Source organism: Mesoplodon bidens, assembly GCF_964165515.1.
Source record: "Mesoplodon bidens genome assembly, chromosome: 14".
Classification (NCBI taxonomy): domain Eukaryota; kingdom Metazoa; phylum Chordata; class Mammalia; order Artiodactyla; family Ziphiidae; genus Mesoplodon; species Mesoplodon bidens.
Genome location: NC_138170.1, coordinates 27651093 through 27678038, shown reverse-complemented (window position 1 = coordinate 27678038; position 26946 = coordinate 27651093). Strand labels below are relative to the sequence as shown.

Genomic DNA, 26946 nt, shown 5'->3' with positions numbered 1-26946 from the left:
ATATTCCTAAAATGAGAAATAATTATTACTTTATAAATTTATCTCCTAGTCCATGAGTTATTTGTGTTTGCTAAAGAATAGCTATGCACTTTGTTTATTATTGTCTTCTATTTGATGTAATTGGTTTTCCTCAAATATTCTATGACTCAGCATTTGTTTATGTTTAGAAATGAAGGACTAGATGGATTAGTGTGTATAACCGGTATGGGTTTCACCCTCTGCAGCTTTTAAGTCTGTTTTCCAAAAACTGACTACAGGCTCTTTGTAGGTGGGTGGGGCAGATGAATCACCTTGCTCAAAAAGTAGTACTAGAGAACTTCACTAATCATGTTATCATCTCTTTATGTTGACGGTCAGGTTGGCCAAAGGAATTGGGTAACCTGCTGTCTAGCCAAGATTTTTAGAAGGTAGACCTCTAAATAATTTCCCTTAAGATTTCTCCCAGCCTCATTCCTGCTCATAACATTTGTTGACTGAATTTAGAGTGTTCCTAGATTCCAGTTGGAACAATGTTTCCTACTTTGGCAATACCCTCTACACCATATTTAATGTAATATTTTCTTTTCTCAGGTTGAGTCACTATTCTGATTCCATCTGTTTTCTAAATTCAAAGAAAATTTTCAAAACTTCTGGCCTATAGAGGTACTTTGCAGTGTTTCTCTTTTTAGTTTTTCTTACATGTAATTTCAATAGCAATTTGGTTAGAGAGCTGCACGACATATATGCTTAGTACACCCTTTGACTCAAAGAAATTTAAAATATGTGTGTCTGTGTGTGGGGGGATGAGTATGGATGTGGGTGTGTATAAAACCACTATTACAAAGCACCGAGCTGATCTCCCTGTGCTGTGCAGCTGCTTCCCACTAGCTATCTATTTTACATTTGGTAGTGTATATATGTCCATGCCACTCTCTCACTTTGTCCCAGCTTACCCTTCCCACTCCCTGTGTCCTCAAGTCCATTCTTTACGTCTATGTCTTTATCCCTGTCCTGCCCCTAGGTTCTTCATAACCTTTTTTTTTTTTTTAGATTCCATATATATGTATAGCTGATTCACTTTGTTATAAAGCAGAAACTAACATACCATTGTAAAGCAATTATACTCCAATAAAGATGTTAAAATCAATCAATCAATCACACACACACACACACAAACCCACTATTACAGTACAAACTTTTGTCTGCCTATGACATAGTAAGAAAAAATGTCCAATATTTAATAGCTACAAAACATGAGGATTTTTGGCCACACAAATTACATTGTTCCATAATTTTAAATAGTAAAAAAATACCTTTCTAGTATTATCAGATGATCTGTTTATCATTTTATTGGCAGTCATACTAACAATTAACAGATCTTCAATATTAAACCATTCCTGATATGAATTCTTTGTATTAGAATATTATTCTTTTAATATACAGGTACTGCTAAATTTGAATTCTAAGTGAGGTGGATTGTATAAGATTGCATAAGATTTTTATCATGTTTTGAAATCAGCATTGAGAATATTATATCTCTCAAAATGTTTCCAATTTATGCAATGACTAATAATTCAATCCGAAAATATAAAAAGTTTTAATTAGTGACACAGAAAGTTAGAAAAATATAAAGATTTTTTACAAAAAATAAACACTCAGATATAATGTTTCCTTTTGAGATTTGTTTTGATGTTTAGGTTGTTCTTATTTTTCTTTCTTGCTGATAATGTAACACAATAAATAGTGTCATAAAATAGAATTGGTATCTGTAGCATCAACTACTTTGTCTCATAATGGATAAAAATGGTTCAGTGAGTAAATGTATGTGATGTTGAGTTCTATTTTAATGGTTCTATTGAAATACAATTCCCGTACCATACTACTCACCCATTTAAAGTATGTAATTCAACAGTTTTTAGTTTTTTTAATATTTTTGCAGACATGTGCAAACATAACCACAGTCAATTTTAGAACATTTTCTTCATCTCAAAGAGAAACCCTGCCCCTTAAGCTATCACCTGCTTATTCCTCGTATCCACTCCCAGCCCTAGGAGACCACTAATTTCTTTCTGCCTCTGTAGACTGATGCTAAACTATTTTTTTTAAAGGTAGTTTTGTCATTTATTCTTCAGTTCCAAAGAATATACAGTAGATCTACAAGGAAACATTCCATTAAGATTAATTTTCTCCACAGATATATACTTTAATCAGCACATTGTAAAGTGTCCTATTCTTCATGACAATAAGTATGGTTGCATGATGAGGAAAAGAGTATATTTTCCTGCTGAGAGACTCCTATAGATTTGTCATTCTCAAATGTGAAAAACCACTGCTTTAAAAAAAATTTTTTTGGAAGAAATCTAAGTTTTCTAAAAGAAAAACACTTTTTCCCAGGAAAAAAATAAAGTTGGTGAAATCAGGGAAATGGACAGATATAAAATAAACAAACAAAATCAAGGACTTCTCTCCCATAGAATGACAGTAATACTAGTTAATAAATATGAATCAGAAACAAACCTTCCTCAAAATACTACCTGAAATAAACCATAAAATACCAAAAATAGGACTTAGATAGGGAGCACATAAAATATTTTACCAAAAGATATAAGAGCAAATAAGTGAGAAAAACACATATGTTCCTGTTGAAAAATACCAGATGCTGAAATATGTCAATTACCTCCATTTAAATTTGCAGATTTACTGCATACTAACACTATAGGTCAGTTTTAGGGGGAGGTAAGAGGTGGAAGGGATGTGACAAAATGATTCTCAAATTAACCTAGAAGAATAATATGGAGATAAATAGTATATTTTAAAAAGAAGATTTTATAGGACATATATGTCATATAAGAAATTAAAGCATAGTATATCAGATGTAATAATCAAAACAATGGTATACTGGTTCAAGACATACAGAGAGAAGGAAGGGGGCGGGCAGCAATCAGAGCCTAGAAACAGATCTTATTATTTATATAACATATTATGATAAAGGTGGCCTTCAAAATAGGTTGGGAAAGGACAGACATTTATGAACTGAATGCTGCACTCCCCCCGAAATTCTATTTTGAAGCCCTAGTGCCAGTGTAGCCTTGTTTGGAGAAGAGGACTTGGAGAGATAATTAAAGTCAAATGAAGTCATATGGGTATGGTCCTAATCTGATGGGATTGGTGTCCTTATAAAAAGAGAAGACACTAGAATACATGCTGAGGAAGGGCCATGTGAGGACACAATGAGAAGGTGATCATCTGAAACCCAGGAGGGTCCTTATCAGAAACCAACCATGATGGCACCTTGATCTCAGACTTTCAGCCTCTGGAAATGTGAGAAAATTAATTTCTGTTGTTTAAGCTACCCAATCTATATATTTCATTATGGTAACCTGAATAAGCTGAATAAAACAACGGATTATCACAATAATGTTATTGGAGGTGATGAGTCATTTTCAAAATAAAGTCCAACCTCACACACAACACTAAAATAAACTTTTAGTTTGTGAATTATATGTTAAACAAGTAACTACAGAAATACTAAAATTAAATATAGACAAATAATTACATTTATTTGAAATAAGGAAGACATAAATAGTAAGGTTAAAGATCAATAAATTTAACTCCATTAAAAATTTTAAACTTCTGTAAAGCCATGGAAAAGAAAATCAAAGGTTAGAAACACATGAAACTAAGGAAATATTTACAACCTATATATCAGACTAGAGATTAACATTCAGATTAAAGTTAATGTTAAACATTAACATCCATGTGTTACTAATAAATATAAAATAAAACGATTAAAATACAAAATAAAGGCAATGCATAGGAACAGGAAATTCTAAGAAGATATACAAATAACTAAAAAGATGTGAAGAGATTTTTAATAACAGTATTAAAGAAAAACATTGAATTAATTTCTGACATATAATTTCTGACATTATTATTATATTGGGAATGACTTTTTGTTTTTAAATGTAACTTTCTGCAGAATAAAAGGAATAGGGAAATAGGAATTCTAGCAGATGATGCTTAGTGATCCTAAATGGTTCAATCTTTTTGTTTAGCAAATTAGCAATACACATCCAGAACCTCAGGAATTACAGATCCTTTAACCCACTAAATTCACATCTAAGAATTTATCCTAAGTATAATTAATGTGCAAGGATATGTTAATAAAAATGTTTACTTCAATGTTTATAACAGCTTAAAAAAACTTTTTAAAAAAGTGTATCAAGTGAATTAATTTTTTTAAATGGTACATTTCTAAAAATGGAATATTATACAAATGCACATTAAAACTAATACAAATTCATCAGATATTAAATGAAAAATATAGCACGTTTTACTTAAAATATATATTGTATATCATGTATTCATACACAGAAAAAGGGGTCTTGAAATTTACATATAAGAAAGCTAATAATCATGGCAGGGATCATGGACAAACTCATTACTATTAATAATCAATATTTCCTAACTATCTTTTAATAACCATGTTATCTTTGTAAAATATTTTTATGTAAGAGCACGCCATGCAATGGAGGAAAGTAAAGCATTTAAAAAATGATCCTAGGACAATGGATATACTATTGCAAGAAAAAATAAAATGAGATCTTTAATCATACCCTAAATGACAATAAGAATAGGTGGTAGTAACTACATAAATGTGTAAAAATAAAGCCATGAAATAGTTAAGAGACTGTTTTTTAGTCTCAGAACAGGCAGAACTTTTAAAAAATATTTTTAAATGTTCCAGACTTTATTATGACACAAGCATATTAATGGTAAAAATGTCAGGTCAAGTCCTTGGACACATATAAGCAATGGGAGAAATTTTAAAATAAGATAAATATAATTAGATACATAAACATTTAACATTTTAAATACTAAAGAAGAAACCACCAACAAAAATAAAAGGAGAAACATATTTGCAACACATTCAATAACGACATACCCTCTTTGGTTTCAAACTCATACATTAATCATCCTCCTAGACCCTACTACTTGAATAGCACAAAAAGTGTCTCAAAGTAATCACACCCAAAGGTAACTTACGACTTCCCCACTCCAAACCATCAAAACCAACACTATCATCCAAGGAGGGAAACTATAAACCAAGGCATCACCTTGATACTTCTTTCTACCTTACCTCTTGCATATTAATCCATCAGAAAGTAAAATTAATCTTACTTCCTAAAAATCTCTCAAACTCATCCACATCTCTCTATATCTACTATCACCTTGGTCCAGCAATCATCATCTCTTGTCTGGAATACTAGACTAGCCTACTAACTGTTCTCCCCACATCCATTCTCATCCCTCATCTGTAAGTTAGCCAGAACAATCTTTTAAAAATAGAAATTTGACTTTCTCACTCCAATTTACCCTACTCCTGCCCCCAACACGCACATACTCACTCAACCCACTGCTTAAAGGGTCAAACAGGTCCTAAATAGTATGACACCTACCTACTTCTTTATTCTCACTTCCTACCTTAGTTGCCTAGCTTTCTATGTTTATGTGCTAACCACTCGGAACATCTTTCAGTTTCCTAAAATGGCTACACTCCCTTCAATTATAGATTTTACACATGGTATTTACTCTAGAACACTTGCTAATGACTAGATAAAGAGAGTTGAAGGGTTATGAATGACTTTTAAGTTTCTGGCTAGCATAACTAGATGTATACTAGAGCCATTTCTTGAAATTTTTTAAATACCAAATTATCTTCTATTATTAACTCCTCACTATTATTCCTCAAACACTTCAGACATAAGAGTACCTCAAAGTCCTTGTACTACTGTTCCTTTCACCTGGAATGATCTTTTTTTTTTTTTTTTTTTTTTTTTTTTTGCGGTATGCGGGCCTCTCACTGTCGTGGCCTCTCCCGTTGCGGAGCACAGGCTCCGGACGCGCAGGCCCAGCGGCCATGGCTCACGGGCCCAGCCGCTCCGCGGCATATGGGATCCTCCCAGACCGGGGCACGAACCCGTATCCCCTGCATCCGCAGGCGGACTCTCAACCACTGCGCCACCAGGGAGGCCCTGGAATGATCTTTTAATTGATCTTTACACAAATAGTTACTCCTTGATATTTAGATCTCAGAATGCCACTTCAGATCAACCAGTCAAAAGCAGGCACCTTGTTGCCCTAATCTATCACTCTATTTTAACTGTCTGCATTGCATTATCACTGTCTGATATTCCTATTTATTTGTTTATTAGGAATCTCCCCAATTAAAATATAACTCTCTGAAAGCAAAGACTTTATTCTTATTCATTATTGTATTCCCATTGCCAACATGCAATCCTTATTCAAGAAATATTGAATGAATGAATAATTCAGAACCAGCATTCTCTGCTTGTAATAAAGTAGATTATCATCAACAATTGATGCTATCATAAAATATATCAATAGATCATGGGAACTCATAATTAAGTAACTTACTGAAATGTTGTAGAGTAAGAATAAATCTGTGAACTCCAAATCAGTATTAATAGGCATTATGAAGGCAATATGGAATAGTGGCTAAGAACATGGGCTCTGCAGTCATACCGTCGAGGTTTGAATCCAAGCTCCACCACTTACTGGGTGACATCAGGCTGGTTACTTAACCTCTCTGAGGTTCAGTTCCCCAGACTATAGGGTAAATGTAACAATAGCACCTGCCTTATAGGGATGAAGTGAGGATGAAATATATATGCAGTACACAATAACAATATAATAACAATGCCTGAGACATAGATAGCAATCAACAAATGTTAGCTGCTGTTTTCTTATTGCAAAGAGCATTCACAAAAGTGGGCTTAGTGTTAGAGAACATGCAGTTTGAAGTGACTACTTCCATATATCTTTGAAGAAGATGACTCCAAATGGGTGATTTCAAACAATACACATATGATGATTTTAAAGCAGTAGAAGACTGAATAGCATATAGATAATTAGCTTGAAGTAAGAACTTCTCTTGTGCTTCTTACATACCGAGTGAGTACGGAGTGCTGCGATAGTTTTTGAAAGTGCCATTTCCCACAGTTCATCGATGTAGGCTCTATTTACTAAGCCCTGGGTTGTATGTAAAATGTGATCTTCAACCACAAAAAAGCTAAGATTGAGGAAAAAAGAAAGCACAGGTGTCAGAAATTACAGTTTGACTACTATCATCAGGGGATGACAAACATTAAGAGTTGCCATCAAATTGGAAGTTAATACTAGTCATTTTTTCTTAAAGAAAGCTGTTTGGTATCACAAACAAAATCAGATTTCTTAGACTTGGAATTATACCTCCGATCATGATATCACCTTAACCACTTCTATAGAAATTGGAGTTACATTCCTATTAAATGTTAACCATGTTATCTAGAAATTTAAAAGGAAGAAAAATGTTTATAGGTAAAGAAGGCAAATTTCACTACATTAAAATCAACAGCCCATTAATACATTTTAAAAAACTAATAGAATCTAAAGAGACAATGAAAGTTAAAGCACGCATTTTTTTAAGAATCCAACACACAAAATACCGAAATAATTCCCCTTATATAAACTTTCTCATCAAAGTGCTGAAAAGATATCTTACAAAGGTAAAAAAAAAAATACACATATATTTTTTAACATTCTTTTGTGACTTCTTAATTTTTATGCATCTAAAATGTATCTTCATCTTTCTTGCCTAAATATTCATACTAATTAAAACAATTCTTTAAATAGGGAATTGTTAAGATACATTTTAATCAAAGGTATCAATTACATTGCAACAATCTAAACTTGGAAAAAAAAAGAAATTTCATGGAACAATCCAACTTATTTCCCTTTTTTTTAGCTGCAAAGTCACTATTTTGCAATTAGAATAAGCTGCCTATATTTGGGATGTTTATTTGGGAACTGCAATTCCATACTAGTATATATACTCCAGATGAGGATGGCAAACTATACAGTCCATGGAACAAATCTGGCCCACTGCTTGTTTTTATAAACAGTGTTCTATTGGAACACAGCCACTGTCTTTCATTTACATATTGTCTATAGCTGCTTTTGTACCACAACAAAGCTGAATAGTTCTAACAAAAACCGTATGGCCTGCTGAGCCTAAAATACTTTACTATTTGGCCCTTTTAGAAAAAAACTTGCCAACTTTTGCTGATTGTTTGGTTCCCTCCTAACAATAATGAAAAAATAGAACATCACATATAATAAGACTACAATTCAATATTTTTCTCCCTTTATCCATAAAAAGGATTCCCAACAATATAGAATTATGTTCCCCAACATAATTCTATGAAACGAATAGACATTCCTTTAAAATCATCAGATATTCAAAACAAATCTTGTCTTAAGAATTTAGAAAAGAAAAAAGATTTCCCAAAGAACACTTGATATACTTTTCCAAGTCTCACAAAAAGTGTATAAACTATTGAAAGTGTATAAATTTAAAACACACACACACACAAACACACATATACCCACCCTACAATTTGATTAAAATACTTCCTGTAGCCATCTAAAGTTTCATGCTGCAACAAAGCAAAGAGAAAAAAGTTATTGTTTCTGTTTTGACACATTAAGACAGTTAAAATCAGCTAATTAATTTCTTAAGGCTCAATTCCAAAAACTATAAAGTAAATATAATAATAGTACCTACCTTATAGGATTACAGTGAGGATGAAATGAGGAACAATGCCTGACACATAGCAAGCAACAGATGTTAGTTGCTACTTTTTTTTTTTTTTTTTTTTTTTTGCGATACGCGGGCCTCTCACTGTTGTGGCCTCTCCCGTTGCGGAGCACAGGCTCCGGACGTGCAGGCTCAGCGGCCACGGCTCACGGGCCCAGCCGCTCCGCGGCATGTGGGATCTTCCCGGACCGGAGCACGAACCCGTGTCCCCTGCATCGGCAGGCGGACTCTCAACCACTGCGCCACCAGGGAAGTCCAGTTGCTACTTTCTTAATGCAAGTCACATCCAGTGGTCCCAGAGTGACAGTTTGTGGGGGGGGAGCCCAAATGGAAAATAATTAAAAGATACCGAGAAGAAAAGTGAAAAAGGGAGAAAAGTAAAGGTGGTGATCCTACCATGTTAGAAGGAGGCTGGAGCACCAAACGAGCCTGTTTTCGCCTCTGTTTTCGGTAGTAGTTCTCAAATGTTTCCCGGGCACCCTGTAAAACAAACAAAAGGAAATGGGTTGATACATTTGGACCAATTACTCTAGGATTTCATGGGAAATTCCCAGGTCAGGAATTGAGGCAGCCCCACATTTCTCAAAATCTGCTATTTTAACACTGATAATCTTCGGAAAAATAAAAATAACTATTACCACTTATTGAACCTTACTTACAAATACCAATAGAGATGGATACAAAAAATTCTTAAGAGGAAACTACCAGAACTCTGGTCCAACACATCAAAGCTGGTTTCTGAATCAATTATCACAAATTCACAAGAAAGACAAACCAACATTCTTATAGGTTATAACAACAGTTTAGAAAATGGTTCTTAAAAAAAAAAAAACTCACAGAACATTCCAGAATAAAAACTAGTCTCAAATAAATCATGACCAAAAGGCCAAAGGGAGGCAGGAAAAAGGCAGGAGCTGAGAACATTAGGTCAGTCTTCTCAGACAGAATATAATCTAGCACAGGATTAATACCAAAAAGGAAGAAACAAAGCCCTGAAAAGTCTTAGCACACAGTTTCTACTTTTCATTTAGGGTTTCTGGGCTTAAACTGAAAGGTGCTCTAGAGAACAAGAGCTAACTCATGAGTTCTATAACTAGGGTTGAATAGTGTCCTCTCAAAATTCGTGTCCTTCCCAGGACCTCACAACATGAACCTATTTAGAAATAGGGTCATTACAGATGTAATTAGTTAAATTAAGATGCAGTCATACCACAGTAGGGTGACCCTTAATCCAATATAACTGGTGTCTTTATAAGAAGAGGAAAATGCTATATGAAGGCAGAAACACAGGGAGAACACCATATGGCGCCACAAGCAGAGATGGGACTGATGCAGCTGCAAGCCAAGGAACACCAAGGACTGCTGGCAACCACCAGAAGCTACAGAAAGGCAAGGAAGGATTCTACCCAGAATTCTACCCAGAATCTGTTATCCTGATTTTGGGTTTCTAGTCTCCAAAACTGTGACAGAACAAATTTCTCTTATTTTAAGCCACCCAGTTTGTGGTACTTGATTATAGCAAACATAGGAAACTGATATAAGCTCAAAGCTTTTAAAACATGATGCTCCCCATTATTAAACTCTACTCTCAACCCAAGACTTTTCTAAATAAACAAGAGTAGAAAGGGAGAGACAGCATTACACAGTGGTTAAGAGTACTGATTTTAGAACCAAATGATTTTATTCAAACCAGGGTTCTGCCCCTTACTAGCTGTATAACTCATATGACTAGCTATATAACTTCCCTTTCATTATTTTAACTTCCACTAATTAACTCTTTACCTTTCCCTAATAGATGTGCTATGGTTTACTCATTTGTAGAGATGCCAAACTCACATGGTTGTAATAAGGATTTAGAAGAGTTATAAAGCTTTTAGAATAGTACCTGATAAATAATAACCATTATGCAAGTACTTATTTAAAACATAAATAAGATGAAATCAGTGATGAAACAGAAAGCCCAGCCCATGTGAACATAAACTCCATGAAATACCTGGTTCAGTTTTCTTCACCTTCCCAAAAGTCTGAAGAATTTTACTCAACATGACTTCTTTGTTAGATCCCTAAACCAGGAAAACTGTTTGAGGTACTAAATCATGCAGCCTCAATAGTGTAGCTCAGGAGTTGGCAAATGTTTTCCATAATGGGCAGGAGAGTAAACAGGCTTTGGTGAGCCATCCAGTCTCCGATGCAACTACTCAAATCTGCTGTTGCAGTGCAAAAGCAGCCATAGACAATACATAAATGAGTGTGGCTGTGTTCCAATAAAACCTTATTTGTGAAAACTGAAATTAGAATTTCGTATCATTTTCACCTGTCATGAAATATTACTCCTCTTATGATTTTTTTTATGAATACCAACCATTTAAAAATGTAAAAGTTCACACAGGTCATACAGAAACAGGCAGTAGGCTGGATTTGGCCCATAAGTCATGGTTTGATGACCCCTGGGGTAGCTTAAAAACAAAGGTTTTAAAACACTTAAGTTATTATAACTGTACACACCTGAATTTTTCTGCCTAAAAAATGTAAACAAACATTAAGACAGCTACTTCAAGGCTTTCTCAATCTATAAGTTAGTGCGGTAGCAAATAATTCTATTTAAGAAATAAAAAATGGAAACTGCCTGTTGGTTTGTTAAAGCTGTTCCCCACTTGTCACCATTTCACAGCATAGAGGTATTATTAAATGTCAATTACATTCTATACACACTGAATGGCTTTTCATTTTAAGGTTAACAGCCCTAAAGGCCCTTTATTATTTTAGTGTGACTTTACACTTTCAACATGCTTTCTAGCCAAGATACACTTAGCTGAGAATTTAGGGAAAGCCTTCTAATTAGAACACACTATATTAACTTAATTATTTGTTGTAAATGATAGAAAATAAACAAGATGAAATTCTATATAAAAACCAAATCATGAACCTCTACTTAATTCTAAAGTATATACATTTTGCTTTTTCAATAAAATTAAAACATAAGAAAAGACCAATTTATCTAATAGGTCTGGCTTCCCCAGTTACAAAAATGAGCTAGATTTTCCCTAGTGGGTGCTAAATAAATTCACCTCTGATTATTCTATTTCCTTTGCCAATTTTGTCAACTCAATGCTTATAGGAGAAATTTGAGAAATAGAGGTCTGACCAATCCAGTTGAGTAAATGATGAAGTGCCTGCCTATTCACAAATAAGTGAACAGACAATGAACTACAGAGTTCTGCCACTTCAGCCTCAAGCTCCTTTAATCACTCAAATGAAAAACAAAACAAAACACAAACCAAAAAAGCCACCTCAAAAGCTACTGAAGGTACAAACAAATAGATATAAAACAATAGGCAGGCAAGGGAAAAGTTGTTCTGTTTTTCATTTTATGTCATTAGCATGACAGTGCTACAAAGGCTGTATAATAATTAATGAATTAATACACACAATGTCACAGAAAAATTAGTCACAGTGTATATAAAGTGCTCACCATGTGATAGACACTGAGAATCTCCTCACTGAATTTATAGTCTATGGTGGAAGACTAGAAATTAAACAAGCAATTATATTAAAATTATATTAGAATCCTATGGATTGAAGTGGGATGTATGTCTGAGTGTGTGTGTGTATGCGTGTGCGCACGTGCACTTAGGGGGTGGGAGGAATGTTAGAGAAAGATTCTCAGGAAAAAAATGACATTTATACTCATAATTGAAGAATGACTCAGAAGAATAAGCCAGGTAAACAGAAAGAAAAAAAAAAAAAAAAAACTTCCTTGTAGAGACAGAGAAGTTCAAAGAAAAAAGGTATCACATATCCCATGAACTGAAAGAAGTTTTTCATGGCTGGAACTTCAGGGTGTAAAGGAGAGGGATGACAAGAGACGAGGCTGGAGGACTTTGTAAATCGTGTTAAGATATTTGGACTTCAACTCTAGTTTTAGACACCTGGAAGTTGTAATATAGTGAGTAGAATAAAGGAAGGGGAAATTAGCTACAAAAAGATCAGTCAGAATCTGACATGTATTTAGGAGGCAGAAGCCAATTGGATATATGTGGTAAAGGACATGAAGGAAAGAAGGCTGATGTGAGGTTTCTAACCTAGTTAACTCGTTTGGTTGGTGATGTCATTTAATGAGAGAGGAATCAGAAGGAAATACAGTTGATTATTACCCATGGTTTCCTAATTTGCAATCTGCCTACCTGCTAAAATTTATGTAGCCTCAAAATCAATACTCATGGCACTTTCATAGTCATTCAAAGACGTACACAGCGTGGGGAAAATTTTGTGTTGCCCGATGCACATGTTCCTAGCTGAGGGCAAACAAAGCAACACTCTTCTTTCTTATTTCAGTTCACACACTATAAACAATTATTCTTTTCATGGTCTATCTAGTGCCACATTTTTCAAATTTTTGTGCTTTTTTAAAAAATTTGAGGCATAATTGACATAACATTATATTAGTTTCAGATGTACAACTTAATGATTCAATATTTGTGTATACTGCAAAATGATCACCAAAATAAGTCTAGTTGACATCTATCACCATGTAGTTACACATACTTTTTTTCTTGTAATGAGAACTTTTAAGATCTGCTCTCTTAGCAAGTTGCAAATATATAATACAGTATTATTAACTATAGTCACCATGCTGTACATTCCATCCCCAGGACTTATTTATTTTATAACAAAGTTTGTACCTTTTGACCACCTTCATCCAATTCCTCCAACCCCTACTCCCTGCCTCTGGCAACCACCAATCTGTTCTCTGTAACTATGGGTCCAGATGGGTTTTATTCATTTATTTAGATTCCACATATAAGTGAGTTACAACAGAGTATCTGTCTTTCCCTGTCTGACTTATTTCACTTAGTATAATGACCTCAAGGTCTACTCAAGTTGTCACAAATAGAAAGATTTCTTATTTGAAATCTTTGTATGACTGAATAATATTCCATTGTGTATATATGTACCACATCTTTATCCATTCATCTGTTGATGGATACTTAGGTTGTTTCCATATCTTGGCTGTTGTAGATAATACTGCAACATGGGGATGCATTTATCTTTTCGAGTTAATGTTTTTATTTTCTTTGGATAAATGCCCAGAAGTGGAATTCCTGGATCATATGGTAGTTCTATTTTTAATTTTTTGAGGAACCTTCATACTGTTTTCCAGAGTGGCTGAACCAATTTACATTCCCACCAACAGTGCAAGAGGGTTCTCTTTCCTCCACAACCTCACCAACACTTGTTATTTCTTGTCTTTTAGATAATAGCCATTCTAACAGGTGAGGTGGTATCTCATGGTGATTTTCATTTGCATTTCCCTGATGTAGAGCTCCCTTTCATGTACCTGTTAGCCACCTGTGTGTCTTGCATTTTTGTGCTTCTTGTTCGTGATTTTGCTATTTAAAATGAACCCCAAACATAGTACTGAAGTGTTATCTGGTGTACCTAAGCTCAAGAAGGCAAGGCGTACCTTACAGAGAAAATACATTTTAGATGAGCTTCATTCAGGCATGAGTTATAGTGTTGAATTCAATGTTAATGAATCAACAATAGGTATTAAATAAGGTACCTTTAATGAGAAACACACGTAAAACAAGGTTATGAGTTGACTGGCTGAAGAAAATGTTGTGATCAGAAGCTCACAGAAACCTAACCCTGTATTTCTCCTAACAGCAATGGTCCAGTATTCATTAACTAATGTTTACAGTTTATATTGGGTTGGCCAAAAACTTCATTCGAGTTTTTCATAACGTCTTACGGAAAAAGCCGAACGAACTTTTTGGCCAAACCAATAGAATACAACTACCATGAATAATAAGAATCGAATGTATTTGGACAGACTGATAATAATGACTTCCATATTGGACATGTCTTGCTCTTTCTTGTAATCAATATATAACTTTTAATGTCAACTACTTAGAGAAGATTTTTCTACTACTTGATTTAAAAAGGAATGTTTTGCCTAACATATAACCCTCTTTTAATTCTTTGCATAGCACATACCTCCATCTGACATTATGTTGTTTATTTGTTTATTGTCTAACTCCTTTCACTACGATGTAAGCTCCATGAGAACAGTTTCTTGTTTGTCTTATTTTTTGTTGTGTTCACAGCCCCTAGAACAATGTCTGGCACATGATTGGCATTCAATATGCATTCGTTTGAAAATTGATTAAAAGTATGAGTAAAATATTGATATTTTAAGATATCATTTTTATGTTATATTTACACTTTATCTGCTATGCAATAATCACTTCTTTATAATTATTCCTATTCATGTCATTCTGTTGTTTTCCTATCTCTATCCTTTTAAAGACTGTTGTTCCTATTTCATAGAGGTTATATCTTCCTCATATCAAACAATTTTCTAAAATTTCCTTTTGGTTCCTTTATAAAACCATTTTTACAATCATGTTCCCTCTGAATTTTTAGGATGATCTTCCTTGTCCCTTTTTTTTTAAATTGATTATTTATTTATTTATTTATGGCTCTGTTGGGTCTTTGTTGCTGCGCGAGGGCTTTCTCTAGTTGCAGAGAACGGGGGCTACTGTTCATTGAGGTGTGCAGGCTTCTCATTGTGGTGGCTTCTCTTGTTGCGGAGCACGGCCTCTTACGCGCATGGGCTTCAGTAGTTGTGGCATGCAGGCTCAGTAGTTGTGGCTCGCGGACACTAGAGTGCAGACTCAGTAGTTGCAGCACGTGGGCTTAGTTGCTCCACAGCATGTAGGATCTTCCCTGCCTAGGGATTGAACCCGTGTCCCCTGCATTGGCAGGTGGATCCTTAACCACTGCAACACCAGGGAAGTCCCAGTCCCATTTTATTCAGTATGTTTTCTCAGATCTCATATTTTGTTTCATATTATTTCATTTTCCCAATTGCTCTATCTAGAACAAGAGGAGCCCCTTCTATACTAGTACTTTCTTCTTGGTTTGTGGTTTGCCTTTGGCCAATTCACCATTCATCTGGCTATAGATCTAATACCTTTATGGAGGTGGCAATTTATAACAGGTACAAAGCTGTTTCAAAGGCCATCCACAATCTAATGCAGTGTCTAGCAAGCAACTGGCCTACTAAGTTTGCATGAAATATGGCTGAACATTCTCCTACCATAAAGTTCCCAGTGTTTTAACTCTCTAAACTTCTTAAACTGAATGAAAACCACAATAATGTAGGCTTTTCCTATCTGTGCTCTTGAACAGCACTATTACTTTGAGTATTCTCCAGCACAGAATGAACTGTGCTGCCAACCAAAGTCCCTCTCTTTCCCCTCATCCCACATTCTGGTAGCACTAAAAAGGAGAATCCATGCAGTAGAGGGGTGAACAACCAATCTATTCATCAATTCAGGATTGTCTTTTCAATCCAGAAGGCATACCATGGAAAAGGGATAAACTGTCTTTTGACTTTTAAGGTTTGCTCTGTTGATGACAGCAAAACACACAACACTCAACAGCTGGATTTCTCAATCCATTCTATCAGCTCTAAATGTAGAGAAAATTTATTCCAATTTGGATACCGTCATGAATTATCAGCCTTATTTATCAATGAGTATTGTAAATTATCAGACTTTAATACATCTAAAGTATATTAGTAAAAGTTAAGAAAGACTTAGGTTTGCAGAGAGACCTTCAAGATAGCAGAGGAGTAAGACCTGGAGATCACCATCCTCCCCACAAATACACTGGAAATACATCTACATGTGGAGCAACTCCTACAGAACACCTACTGAATGCTGGAAAAGACCTCAGATTTCTGAAAAGGCAAGAAACTCCCCACGTACCTGTGTAGGGCAAAAGAAGAGAAAAAAACAGAGACAAAGAATAGGGAAAGGACCTGCACCTCTGGCAGGGAGTTGTGAAAGAGGATAAGTTTCCACGCACTAAGGAGCCCCTTCACTGGCGGAGCTGGGGGCGGCGGGGGGGGGGGGGGAAGCTTCGGAGCCACGGAGGAGAGCACAGCAGCAGGGGTGCAGAGGGCAGAGTGGAGAGATTCCCGCACAGAAGATCGGTGCCAACCAGCACTCACCAGGCTGAGAGGTTTGCCTGCTCAGCCGCCGGGATGGGTGGGGCCTGGGAGCTGAGGCTCGGCTTCAGAGGTCAGATCCCAGGGAGAGGACTGGGGTTAGCTGTGTGAACACAGCCTGAAGGGGGCTAGTGCGCCACAGCTAACCGGGAGGGAGTCTGGGAAAAAGTTGGGACCTGCCTAAGAGGCAAGAGGCCATTGTTTCAGGGTGCATGAGGAGAGGTAAGTCAGAGCACCACCTAAACGAGCTCCAGAGACAGGCATGAGCCACGGCTATCAGAGCAGACACCAGAGACAGCCATGAAATGCTAAGGCTGCTCCTGCAGCCATCAAGAATCCTGTGTGCAAGCACAGGTCACTATTCACACGTCCCCTCCTGGGAGCCTGTGCAGCCCGCCACTGCCAGAGTCCCGTGATCCAGGGACAACTTCCCTGGGAGAAAACACACACAGCATGCCTCAGGCTGGTGCTACGTCACGCCAGGCTCTGCTGTTGCAGGCTCGCACCGCATTCCGTACCCCCCCTTCCCCCTGGCCTGACTGTGCAAGAGCCCCCTAATCAGCTGCTCCGTTAACCCTGTCCTGTCTGGGCAAATAACAGACGCCCTCAGGAGACCTACATGCACAGACGGGCCAAATCCAAAGGTGAACACCAAGAGCTGTGCGAACAAAGAAGAGAAAGGGAAATTTCTCCCAGGCGCCTCAGGAGGAGCAGATTAAATCTTCACAATCAACTTGATGTACCCTGCATCTCTGGAATATCATCCCAACATTGAGACTGCGGACATTGTGTGATTTTCTCTGTATAGCTTTGCTTTTACCGTTTGTCCTAGGGTTCTGTCTGGTTTTTTGGTTTTTGGGGGTTTTTTAGTATACTTTTTAGTGCTTGTTATCATTGGTGGATTTGTTTTCTGGTTTGGTTGTGCTATTCTTTCTTTTTTTTATTACTTTAAAATTGTTTTTATTTTTAATAATTTTTATTTTTTATTTTAATAACTTTATTTTTTTCTTTCTTTTTTCTTATTTTCTCCCTTTTCTTCTGAGCCATGTGGCTCACAAGGTCTTGGTGCTCCAACCGCGCGTCAGGCCTTTGCCTCTGAGGTGGGAGAGCTGAGTTCAGGACATTGGTATACCAGAGGCCTCTCAGCTCCACGTAATATCAAACAGCGAAAGCTTTCCCAGAGATCTCCATTTCAATGCTAAGGCGCAGATCCAACCACCAGCAAGCTACACTGCTGGACACCCTATGCCAAGCAACTAGCAAAACAGGAACACAACCCCACCCATTAGCAGAGAGGCTGCCTAAAATCATAATAAGATAACACATACCCCAAAACACACCACCAGACGTGGTCCGGCCCACCAGAAAGACAAATCCAGCCTCATCCACCAAAACACTGGTACCAGTCCCCTAAACCAGGATGCCTACACAACCCACTGAACCAGCTTTACCCACTGGGGCAGACACCAAAAACAATGGGAACTACAAACCTGCAGCCTGCAAAAAGGAGACCCCAAGAGCAGTATGTTAAGCAAAATGAGAAGACACAGCAACACATAGCAAATGAAGGAGCAAGGTAAAAAACCACCAGAACAAATGAAGAGGAAATAGGCAGTCTACCTGAAAAAGAACTGAGAGTAATGATAGTAAAGATGATTCAAAATCTTGGAAACAGAATGGAGAAAACACAAGAAATGTTTAACAAGCAACTAGAAGAACTAAAGAGCAAACAAACAATGATGAACAACATAATAAATGATATTGAAAATTCTTTAGAATGAATCAATAGCAGAATAACTGAGGCAGAAGAACAGATAAGTGACCTGGAAGATAAAACAGTGGAAATAACTATCACAGAGAAGAAAAAAGAAAAAAGAATGAACACCATTCAGGACAGTCTCAGAGACCTCTGGGACAACATGAAATGTACCAACATTCAAATTATAGGGGTCCCAGAAGAAGAAGACAAAAAGAAAGGGACTGAGAAACTACTTGAAGAGATTATAGTTGAAAACTTCCCTAAAATGGGAAAGGAAACAATTAATCAAGTCCAGGAAGTACAGGGAGTCCCATACAGGATACACCCAAGGAGAAACATGCCAAGACACATATTAATCAAACTATCAAAAATTAAATACAAAGAAAAAATATTAAAAGCAGCAAGGGAAAAGCAACAAATAACATACAAGGGACTTCCCATAAGGGTAACAGCTGATCTTTCAGCAGAAACTCTGCAAGCCAAAAGGGAGTGGCAGGACATATTAAACTGATGAAAGGGAAAAACTTGCAACCAAGATTACTCTACCCAGCATAGATCTCATTCAGATTCAACGGAGAAATTAAACCTTTACAGACAAACAAAAGTTAAGAAATTCAGCATCACCAAACCAGATTTACAACAAAGGCAACAGGAACGTCTCTAGGCAGGAAACACAAAAGAAGGAGGAGACCTACAATAACAAACGCAAAACAATTAAGAATATGGTAGGGCCCGGAGGAAGATGGCGGAAGAGTAAGACGCGGAGATCACCTTCCTCCCCACAGATACATCAGAAATTCATCTACACGTGGAACAACTCCTACAGAGCACCTACTGAAGGCTGACAAAAGACCTCAGACCCCCCAAAAGGCAAGAAACTCCCCACATACCTGGGTAGGGCAAAAGAAAAAAAAGAATAAACAGAGACAATAGGATAGCGACGGGACCTGCACCAGTGGGAGGGAGCCGTGAAGGAGGGAAGGTTTCCACACACTACAAGCCCCTTCGCGGGCGGAGACTGCAGGTGGCGGAGGGGGAAGCTTCGGAGTAGCGGAGGAGAGCACAGCAACAGGGGTGCGGAGGGCAAAGCGGAGAGATTCTGGCACAGAGGACCGGTGCCCTCAGGCACACACCAGCCCGAGAGGCTTGTCTGCTCGGCCACCGGAGCGGGCGGGGCTGGGAGCTGAGGCTCGGGTATCGGCTTTCAGTCGGAGCGCAGGGAGAGGACTGGGGCTGGCGGCAGGAAGAGAGCCTGAAGGGGTTAGTGCACCACGGCTAGCCCGGAGGGAGTCCGGGGAAAGGGTCTGGAGCTGCCGAAGAGGCAAGAGACTTTTTTCCCTTTTGTTTCCTGGTGCGCGAGGAGAGGGCATTAAGAGGGCTGCTTGGGGAAGCGGCGGAGACAGGCGCGAGCCGCGGGTAAGGCGCGGACCTCGGAGACGGGCGTGGGACGCTGGGGCCGCCGCCGCCGCCGCAGCCGCCACCGCCGCCGCGGGGCCTGTGTGCGAGCGCGGGTCACTGTCCGCCCCGCCTTCCGGGGGGCCTGTGCACCCCGCCACTGCCGGGGTCCCGGGACCCGGGGACGGCTTTCCCGGGAAAGCGCACGGAGCGCCACGGGCTGCTGCAACGTCACGCTGGCCTCTGCCACCGCAGGCCCGCCCCACACTGCGCGCCCCTCCCTCCCCTCTGCCTGAGTGAGCCAGAGGCCCCGAATCAGCGGCTCCTTTAAACCCGTCCTGTCTGAGCGAAGAACGGATGCCCTCCGGCGACCTACGCGCAGAGGCGGGGCCAGGTCCAAGGCTGAGACCCGGGAGCTGTGAGAGCAGAGACAGGGAAATCTCTCTGTGCAGCCTCGGAGGCAGCGGATTAAAGCTCCACGGTCCATTTGATGTGCCCTGCGTCTGTGGAGTGCATGAATGGACAGCGAATCATCCCAAATTGAGGAAGTGGACTTTGAGGACAAGATTTAAGACTTTCCCCCCTTTTCCTCTTTGTACAACGAATTATCCCAAATTAAGGAGGTGGACTTAGAGAGCAAGATTTCAGACTTCTCGCCCTTTTCCTTTTTTTACAACGAATTATCCCAAATTGAGGAGGTGGACTTGGAGAGCAAGAATTTTGATTTTTCCCCCTGCTCTCTTTTTGTGAATGTGTATGTGTAATCTTCTGTGTAAGATTCTCTCTGTATAGCTTTGCTTCCACCATATGTCCCAGGGTTCTATCGGTCCGTTTTTTTTTCAATAATTACTTTTTAATTTTAATAACGCTACTATATTTCATACTTTATTCTATTTTACTTTACCTGCTCTTTCTTTTTTTCCTACCTTCCCTTCCTCCCTCCCTCCCTCCGCTCCTCCTTTCCTTCTTTCTTTTTCTTTCCTCCCTCCCTCCCTCCCACCCTTCTTCTTTCCACTTTCTTTTTCTTTCCTTCCTCCCTCCCTCCCTCCTGTCTTTCTTTCTTTCTTTCCTTCCTCCCTCCCTTCTTCCATTCACTCTTCCTTTGGCTTTCATTCCTCCCTCCCTCCCTCCTTTCTTTCCTTCTTTCTTTCCATCCTTCCTCCCTCCCTCCTTTCTTTCTTCCTTCCTTCCTTTCTTCCCTTCTTCCTTTCTTTCCCTCTCTCTTTCTTTCTTCTACTAATTCTTTCTTTCTACTTTTTCTCCCTGTTATTCTGAGCCGGGTGGATGAAAGGCTCTTGGTGCTGCAGCCAGGAGTCAGTGCTGTGCCTCTGAAGTGGGAGAGCCAACTTCAGGACACGGGTCCACAAGAGACCTCCCAGCTCCACATAATATCAAGCAGCGAAAATCTCCCAGAGATCTCCATCTCAACACCAGCACCCAGCTTCAGACAACGAACAGCAAGCTACAGTGATGGTCACCCTATGCCAAGCAATTAGCAAGGCAGGAACACAACCCCACCCATTAGCAGAGAGGCTACCTAAAAACATAATAAGGCCATAGGCACCCTAAAACACACCACCAGACGTGGACCTGTTCACCAGAAAGACAGGATCGAGCCTCAACCACCAGAACACAGACATTAGTCCCCCCCACCAGGAAGCCTACACAACCTACTGAAACAACCTTAGCCACTGGGGACAGACACCAAAAACAACGGGAACTACGAATCTGCAGCCTGCAAAAAGGAGATCCCAAAAACAATAACATAAGCAAAATGAGAAGACAGAAAAACACACAGAAGGTGAAGGAGCAAGATAAAAACCTACCAGACCTAACAAATGAAGAGGTAATAGGCAGTCTACCTGAAAAAGAATTCAGAATAATGACAGTAAAGCTGATCCAAGATTCTATTTCCAAGATCCATAATCTTGGAAATAGAATAGACAAAATGCAAGAAACAGTTAACAAGGACCTAGAAGAACTAAAGATGAATCAAGCATCAATTAAAAACACAATAAATGAAATGAAAAATACTCTAGATGGGATCAATAGCAGAATAACTGAGGCAGAAGAACGGATAAGTGAGGTGGAAGATAAAATAGTGGAAATAACTGATGCAGAGCAAAATAAAGAAAAAAGAATGAAAAGAACAGAGGACAGTCTCAGAGACCTCTGGGACAACATTAAATGCAGCAACATTTGAATTATAGGGGTTCCAGAAGAAGAAGAGAAAAAGAAAGGGACTGAGAAAATATTTGAAGAGATTATAGTTGAAAACTTCCCTAATATGGGAAAGGAAATAGTTAATCAAGTCCAGGAGGCACAGAGAGTCCCATACAGAATAAATCCAAGGAGAAATACACCAAGACACATATTAATCAAACTGTCAAAAATTAAACACAAAGAAATGATATTAAAAGCAGCAAGGGAAAAACAACAAATAACACACAAGGGAATCCCCATCAGGTTAACAGCTGATCTCTCAACAGAAACTCTACAAGCCAGAAGGGAGTGGCAGGACATAATTAAAGTGATGAAGGAGAGAAACCTGCAACCAAGATTACTCTACCCAGCAAGGATCTCATTCAGATTTGATGGAGAAATTAAAACCTTTAGAGACAAGCAAAAGCTGAGAGAGTTCAGCACCACCAAACCAGCTTTACCACAAATGCTAAAGGAACTTCTCTAGGCAAGAAACACAACAGAAGGAATATACCTACAATAACGAACCCAAAGCAATTAAGGAAATGGGAATAGGAACATACATATCGATAATTACCTTAAATGTAACTGGACTAAATGCTCCCACCAAAAGACACAGAGTGGCTGAATGGATACAAAAACAAGACCCATATATATGCTGTCTACAAGAGACCCACTTCAGACCTAGAGACACATACAGATTGAAAGTAAGGGGATGGAAAAAGATATTCCATGCAAATGGAAATCAAAAGAAAGCTGGAGTAGCAATACTTATATCAGACAAAATAGACTTTAAAATAAAGACTATTAGAAGAGACAAAGAAGGACACTACATAACGATAAAGGGATCGATCCAAGAAGAAGATATAACAATTGTAAACATTTATGCACCCAACATAGGAGCACCTCAATACATAAGGCAAATACTAACAGCCATAAAAGGGGAAATCGACAGTAACACAATCATGGTAGGAGACTTTAACACCCCACTTTCACCAATAGACAGATCATCCAAAATGAAAATAAATAAGGAAACACAAGCTTTAAATGATACATTAAACAAGATGGACTTAGTTGATATTTATAGGACATTCCATCCAAAAACAACAGAATACACATTTTTCTCAAGTGCTCATGGAACATTCTCCAGGATAGATCATATCTTGGGTCACAAATCAAGCCTTGGTAAATTTAAGAAAATTGAAATTGTATCAAGTATCTTTTCCGACCACAATGCTATAAGACTAGATATCAATTACAGGAAAAGATCTGTAAAAAACACAAACACATGGAGGCTAAACAATACACTACTCAATAACGAAGTGATCACTGAAGAAATCAAAGAGGAAATTTAAAAATACCTAGAAACAAATGACAATGGAGACACGACGACCCAAAACCTATGGGACGCAGCAAAAGCAGTTCTAAGGGGGAAGTTTATAGCAATACAATCCCACCTTAAGAAACAGGAAACATTTCGAGTAAACAACCTGACCCTGCACCTAAAGCAATTAGAGAAAGAAGAACAAAAAACCCCCAAAGTTAGCATAAGGAAAGAAATCATAAAGATCAGATCAGAAATAAATGAAAAAGAAATGAAGGAAACGATAGCAAAGATCAATAAAACTAAAAGCTGGTTCTTTGAGAAGATAAACAAAATTGACAAACCATTAGCCAGACTCATCAAGAAAAGAAGGGAGAAGACTCAAATCAATAGAATTAGAAATGAAAAAGGAGAAGTAATAACTGACACTGCAGAAATACAAAAGATCATGAGAGATTACTACAAGCAACTCTGTGCCAATAAAATGGACAACCTGGAAGAAATGGACAAATTCTTAGAAATGCACAACCTGCCAAGACTGACTCAGGAAGAAATAGAAAATATGAATAGACCAATCACAAGCACTGAAATTGAAACTGTGATTAAAAATCTTCCATCAAACAAAAGCCCAGGACCAGATGGCTTCACAGGCGAATTCTATCAAACATTTAGAGAAGAGCTAACACCCATCTTTCTCAAACTCTTCCAAACAATATCAGAGGAAGGAACACTCCCCAACTCATTCTACGAGGCCACCATCATCTTGATACCAAAACCAGGCAAGGATGTCACAAAGAAAGAAAACTACAGGCCAATATCACTGATGAACATAGATGCAAAAATCCTCAACAAAATACTAGCAAACAGAATCCAACAGCACATTAAAAGGATCATACACCATGATCAAGTGGGGTTTATTCCAGGAATGCAAGGATTCTTCAATATATGCAAATCAATCAATGTGATACACCATATTAACAAGTTGAAGGAGAAAAACCATATGATCATCTCAATAGATGCAGAGAAAGCTTTCGACAAAATTCAACACCCATTTATGATAAAAACCCTGCAGAAAGTAGGCATAGAGGGAACTTTCCTCAACATAATAAAGGCCATATATGACAAACCCACAGCCAACATTGTCCTCAATGGTGAAAAACTGAAACCATTTCCACTAAGATCAGGAAAAAGACAAGGCTGCCCACTCTCACCACTCTTATTCAACATAGTTTTGGAAGTTTTAGCCACAGCAATCAGAGAAGAAAAGGAAATAAAAGGAATCCAAATTGGAAAAGAAGAAGTAAAGCTGTCACTGTTTGCAGATGACATGATACTATACATAGAGAATCCTAAAGATGCTACCGAAAAACTACTAGAGCTAATCAATGAATTTGGTAAAGTAGCAGGATACAAAATTAATGCACAGAAATCTCTGGCATTCCTGTACACTAATGATGAAAAATCTGAAAATGAAATCAAGAAAACACTCCCATTTACCATTGCAACAAAAAGAATAAAATATCTAGGAATAAACCTACCTAAGGAGACAAAAGACCTGTATGCAGAAAATTATAAGACACTGATGAAAGAAATTAAAGATGATACAAATAGATGGAGAGATATACCATGCTCCTGGATTGGAAGAATCAATATTGTGAAAATGACTCTACTACCCAAAGCAATCTACAGATTCAATGCAATCCCTATCAAACTACCACTGGCATTTTTCACAGAACTAGAACAAAAAATTTCAAAATTTGTTTGGAAAAACAAAAGACCCCGAATAGCCAAAGCAATCTTGAGAACGAAAAACGGAGCTGGAGGAATCAGGCTCCCTGACTTCAGACTATACTACAAAGCTACAGTAATTAAGACAGTGTGGCACTGGCATAAAAACAGAAAGATAGATCAGTGGATCAGGATAGAAAGCCCAGAGATAAACCCACGCACATATGGCCAACTTATCTTTGATAAAGGAGGCAGGAATGTACAGTGGAGAAAGGACAGCCTCTTCAGTAAGTGGTGCTGGGAAAACTGGACAGGGACATGTAAAAGTTTGAGAATAGATCATTCCCTAACACCATACACAAAAATAAGCTCAAAATGGATTAAAGACTTAAATGTAAGGCCAGAAACTATCAAACTCTTAGAGGAAAACATAGGTAGAACACTCTATGACATAAATCACAGCAAGATCCTTTTGGACCCACCTCCTAGAGAAATGGAAATAAAAACAAAGATAAACAAATGGGACCTAATGAAACTTCAAAGCTTTTGCACAGCAAAGGAAACCATAAACAAGACCAAAAGACAACCCTCAGAATGGGAGAAAATATTTGCAAATGAAGCAACTGACAAAGGATTAATCTCCAAAATTTATAAACAGCTCATGCAGCTCAATAGCAAAAAAACAAACAACCCAATCCAAAAATGGGCAGAAGACTTAAATAGGCATTTCTCCAAAGAAGATATACGGACTGCCAACAAACACATGAAAGAATGCTCAACATCATTAATCATTAGAGAAATGCAAATCAAAACTACAATGAGATATCATCTCACACCAGTCAGAATGGCCATCATCAAGAAATCTAGAAACAATAAATGCTGGAGAGGGTGTGGAGAAAAGGGAACACTCTTGCACTGCTGGTGGGAATGTGAATTGGTACAGCCACTATGGAGAACGGTATGGAGGTTCCTTAAAAAACTACAAATAGAACTACCATATGACCCAGCAATCCCACTACTAGGCATATACCCTGAGAAAACCATAATTCAAAAAGAGACATGTACCAAAATGTTCATTGCAGCTCTATTCACAATAGCCCAGAGCTGGAAACAACCTAAGTGTCCATCATCGGATGAATGGATAAAGAAGATGCGGCACATATATACAATGGAATATTACTCAGCCATAAAAAGAAACGAAACTGAGCTATTTGTAATGAGGTGGATAGACCTAGAGTCTGTCATACAGAGTGAAGTAAGTCAGAAAGAGAAAGACAAATACCGTATGCTAACACATATATACGGAATTAAAAAAAAAATGTCATGAAGAACCTAGTGGTAAGACGGGAATAAAGACACAGACCTACTAGAGAATGGACTTGAGGATATGGGGAGGGGGAAGGGTAAGCTGTGACAAAGCGAAAGAGAGGCATGGACATATATACACTACCAAACGTAAGGTAGATAGATAGTAGGAAGCAGCCGCAGAGCACAGGGCGATCAGCTCGGTGCTTTGTGACCGCCTGGAGGGGTGGGATGGGGAGGGTGGGAGGGAGGGAGATGCATGAGGGAAGGGATGTGGGAACAGATGTATATGTATGACTGATTCACTTTGTTATAAAGCAGAAACTAATTAAAAAAATAAATAAATAAACTTAAAAAAAATGGAAAAAAAAAAATAAAGAAAGAAAGAAAGAAAGAAAGAAAGAAAGAAAGAAAGAAAGAAAGAAAGAAAGAAAGAAAGAATATGGTAATAGGAACATACGTATCAATAATTACCTTAAATGTAAATGGGCCTCTTAAATGTAAATGTAAATGCACAGGGCTCTTAGATAGCCTCATCCACCAGAGGGCAGACAGCAGATGCAAGAAGAACTACAGTC

General features: G+C 38.1%; 1 protein-coding gene across 4 annotated transcripts in view; it reads right to left on the bottom strand.

Moving 5' to 3' along the window:
* EXOC6B (exocyst complex component 6B) overlaps nt 1-26946 on the bottom strand; it is a 722789-nt gene that overhangs the window by 346369 nt on the left and 349474 nt on the right. For all 4 annotated transcript variants that reach the window (XM_081253931.1, XM_081253933.1, XM_081253934.1 and 1 more), the window contains exons 9-11: nt 9035-9118; nt 8431-8477; nt 6952-7072 (exon numbers count right to left, since the gene is read on the bottom strand). In XM_081253931.1, the coding sequence (XP_081110057.1) occupies nt 6952-7072; nt 8431-8477; nt 9035-9118 (252 nt within the window). The remainder of the gene's footprint in view (nt 1-6951; nt 7073-8430; nt 8478-9034; nt 9119-26946) is intronic.